This window comes from Austrofundulus limnaeus, unplaced genomic scaffold, assembly GCF_001266775.1.
Source record: "Austrofundulus limnaeus strain Quisiro unplaced genomic scaffold, Austrofundulus_limnaeus-1.0 Scaffold228, whole genome shotgun sequence".
In the NCBI taxonomy this organism is placed as follows: Eukaryota; Metazoa; Chordata; class Actinopteri; order Cyprinodontiformes; family Rivulidae; genus Austrofundulus; species Austrofundulus limnaeus.
In genome coordinates this window covers 206,879-210,957 of record NW_013952630.1, presented here as the reverse complement: position 1 = coordinate 210,957, position 4,079 = coordinate 206,879, and the positions used below count along the sequence as shown (strand labels likewise).

At 52.3% G+C, this 4,079-nt stretch overlaps 1 protein-coding gene across 1 annotated transcript in view; it reads left to right on the top strand.

Moving 5' to 3' along the window:
- LOC106525478 (proline-rich protein 2-like) overlaps nucleotides 1-3,953 on the top strand; it is a 9,579-nt gene extending 5,626 nt beyond the window's left edge. The window contains exons 2-7 of the mRNA XM_014019735.1: nucleotides 1,733-1,862; nucleotides 1,913-2,230; nucleotides 2,388-2,442; nucleotides 2,558-2,786; nucleotides 3,105-3,683; nucleotides 3,791-3,953. Coding sequence (XP_013875189.1) covers nucleotides 1,733-1,862; nucleotides 1,913-2,230; nucleotides 2,388-2,442; nucleotides 2,558-2,786; nucleotides 3,105-3,683; nucleotides 3,791-3,953 — 1,474 coding nt within the window. The remainder of the gene's footprint in view (nucleotides 1-1,732; nucleotides 1,863-1,912; nucleotides 2,231-2,387; nucleotides 2,443-2,557; nucleotides 2,787-3,104; nucleotides 3,684-3,790) is intronic.
- Nucleotides 3,954-4,079: the final 126 nt, after the last annotated feature.

Genomic DNA, 4,079 nt, shown 5'->3' with positions numbered 1-4,079 from the left:
CATTATACATCATATCATATTATACATGAATAAATACTGTAAGTTTTAGCTGCATTTACCTACGAGTATAGCAGATCAACGTGTTACTTACAGAAAGAAAAAAAAACAGCCATGGACTCATAAGGGCTCTATTTTTGCTATCTGTTTGGAAACAGTAGGAAGGATTCATGTTAACCTAAAGCCCATGAATTTAAGAATTTAAGTGGAACTTGCCAATGTCCTACATACCTGATTAAGCTAGAATAAAGATAGAAGGATTTGTCTGAGCCATATCTCTTGTGCATTCAGTTCATCTCATAAGTTCAAGCTGAATCATTTCTAAAACATGAAATAAAGTATATGAAATAAAAGCATGAAATAAAGCACCACTGACAAATAGGGCACAATTGGAAACCATGTTGCTCAAATATAAAACATTGTGTATTAAACTTGTAAGCACCTACACCCACAGCCCACCTTGAGATTTTTAGTGAGTTGCAACAGATTTCACACTGTCTGACAAAACATTACAACTGGCTTTTAACCAGCCTTTCTCCAAGCACACACATACTCACAAACACTGGGAAATTGCACTCAACTTCTTGAGTATCTCCAGATGCTACATGACCAGCTTGATGTCAAGCAGGATTACAGATACAATGCTAACTTTTATAAAGATTAATGGTAGCAACTAATAAAACATGCACTACACAAATTGAGCAATGGGTCATTTAAAGTAAATAGCAACTACATAACTTTTATTAGGTTATTTTCAACATATTGCAGAGTATCAAAGTATTGAAAGTGTTTAACTTTGGGAGAGAGAGAGAGAGAGAGAGAGAGAGAGAGAGAGAGAGAGAGAGAGAGAGAGAATATTTAACAGTGGTTGATGTTTGTCTGTGGGTATTCAGAGAACATCCTGAGCCAGGATGAACATATGGCAAGCTGCATCCACTCTGCGTTTCATCTCTCTCATCACAGGTTTCAGTGAGATAACCCAGCTGTGACAAACGCATCATCCCCTCCCTGTTCTACCCATTTCCACTCTTCTCTCCTTTAGCCATGAAGGATTCTCATCTCATTCTCCAGGCAGATCTCTTATGATAAAACCTGCTTGCTTCAGGCTTTAACTCCGACCTGTGGCTTTGTGTTCATTTGCACCCAAAACAAGTTTTTTTTGGTCTTTTTTTCTTTGGACTCCGTGAACTTCTTTCTTCTCTGTTCCTACTTTCTTCATTTGTAATGACACTCCTATTCCGAATTGTGTCAAGTTTCATACATCAGATGTGTGTGGGCCAGATCTGGTGACAAGCTGGCACTGCTGGCTGGCTGCTAGTATGGTAAATGGTTTGTGGGCTAGGTCTTTTTTTAACCACTTGATTAGAAAGTAGTACTAAATATCTGAATATTAGTATCTTAACTTCTTCATCATCAATGTTTTTTTAGATAGACAAGAAAGAAGACGAAAGAAAGGAAAAAAAGATGGAAAGGAAAGAAAAGTTACAATGTAATGGAAAAAAGTGAAAGAAAGAATTGATGATATGTGAGATATACGTCAGTAAAACAATACAATCCATCCAACATCTGCCTGCACACCTGCAAAGAATTAAGGTTACAAAACTTAGCAAAAGCATACATATATACATTCAGACAGATAAACAAACACCCACCTATATATACCTGGTGATCATTCAGAACCCCTCGGATCTGAACACCTGTCTGCGTGCAGTTGTGAGCAAGCATAAATTTACAGGATTTCTCCAACGGAATGTATAATAGTGACTGTGGGAGAGTCTCAGAGCCGACCCCCAAAGCACGAGGCAGACATAAAGGGACGCCAGAGCCAACGACCCCAGGAGGAACCACAAGCACTGGGCCCCATGGTACACCTACGCGAGGAGAGCAGCACACCCACCCCCAGGTCAAACCATAGGGGAGACCCAGGAGAACCCCACCAGCGACCACACGTAGCAGCCCCACAGTGGCTCGCAGTGACGAGCACGCAGGCCCCCGCCGGCACCCGCTGCGCAAGGGCAAGCACGGGTATAGGCACAGAGGGCCCGGCCCTCAGGGCGCCCCCCCGCAAGCCAAGAGCCGACAGGGCCAAAGGACCCAAGCCCTGACAGGCAGCCACCAGGCCGAGACAGCGCACACCCGAGCACCCAGCCCCAGACCCCGAGCCATCCGTGCGCTGGCGGGCAATGCACCCCCACCAGAGGGCGGTATGGGATGGGGGCGACAAATGAACCAGGTGAGGGGGAAGTCCACGTCCCAGCCTGACACATACCCATGCATGCACAAACACAATCATACAATCCCACCCTCATCCTCACACCCACCCATTCAAAGACATACAATATAAACACTACACTCCATTCGCACTCCCGATGCACACTCTATACCCCCAGGTCCAGGGCATGCCCCCGCCCCCCACAGAGGGCGGCCCACACCCGAACCCAGGAGGTAAACCCATTTGTCCTGAGGTGGAGAGGAGCAGATGGCCGAGCCCCGGCCTGGACCGCGCCGACCTGAGTGGCCACCCCCGCCCCAGCAAGGCCATGCCCCGACTATCCCCCAGCCACCACCAATGGCCAGGGTACACCCCCAGCCGACACCCACCGGAACCCGGCGACCACCCCGGCCAGCGGGCCGACCAGAATAACCAGGAGCCACATCCCCGGAGTCCACGCAGCTCCAGAGAAGCCAGAGTGCAAGCCCGACCCCCCGGGCCCCCCCAAGCTCCCAGTCCACCATCAGTCTAGGCCCCCACCCGGCGGCATGCCCCCACCAGGGCCCCACCCCCAGATGTCAGTCGGGAAACGGGGGAGTGAGAAATAAATAAAAGAAGACCCCGACTCACACACACCCACCCTCAAATGTGCTATTGATGCATGTTGTTCTATAGTGTAGTTAAAAGGAGAGGAAGAAGGGGCAGACGCTGGCGGGATGCCAGTTTTCCCCCCACCCCAACTCCAAACCAAACCCCAAAGTGTCTATGTGCAGCTATTGGGGGAGGGCACAGATATCGGTGGTCAGAGAGTGGTCCCCCAACCCACAGTTCCTATATKTGAATGTCATGAAGATGTTATAGTGTGTCTAGAGTGTTTAATAAAATTGGGGTCTAGGCAGCTAGCCTGTTCCCCAGAACCCTGCATGAATGAAGTTGTAATTGAAGAGGGTGGGGTATGTGGTGAGAGACAGGGAGAAAAACTACTGGGGGAGCAAAAATGCTCCCACAGGAAGCCAGCTCCCCCGCTGACTCCAGTAGGCCCCCCGCTTGCCATGATCCATCCAGGGACTGAGGCCCACGCGGCTGTTCGTCCAGACACACCGCCAGGCCCGGGGGCCAAGACCAAGGCTGGACAGAGCCCAGAGGACCACCAGAGCCCGAACCCACAGTCCACCCACTCCAGAGTTGCCCAGACCCCCTGGGACCGACCCCCAGCCCCACAGCCAGCCCGCCACCTAAAGAGGCCACGAACCCCAACAGGCGATCCGGCCGAGGGGCCCACCCAACCGTCGACAGTGCAAGGAGGCACCCAGACAAGCCCCGCCACAGCAGAAGGGCCAGCCAACCAGACCAGCACAGCCCCTGGTCGGCACCAATGGCCATCCACCCAATCCCCACACCAGAACAAATTCTACACTCGCCCCAACATTCAGATATCTCTCAGAACATATAACACACTAGACACCCAGACTAGGTCCAACCGCCCCCCCACCAACCACACCCGCCCCCCAGCCAGTAAGACCCACAGCCCACCAACGCACCGGAGGCTCCATGTCCACAGCTGGGCACATGCCCGCCCAGGCCCAGCAGCAGCCCACCGGGGCCCACGCCCCCCGCCCCCATGGTCCCCGGCCCAGGGGGGCACAACCCCAGAGCCTCAGGCACCCTGCGCCCACCCCACGCCACCCCCAGCACAGTCAAGCTACCGGACAGCAGCCCGCGACTGCCGCCACAGACCACCTGAGGCCCCGCATGCAGCCACGAGAGGACAACCCCCGGGACCCCCAAGGCCCTCTCCAGGGAGAGAGCTGCGACTCCCCCCACCCAGGACCCCCCAGCGGCCCAACACCCGAGGGCCCAACACCCGAGG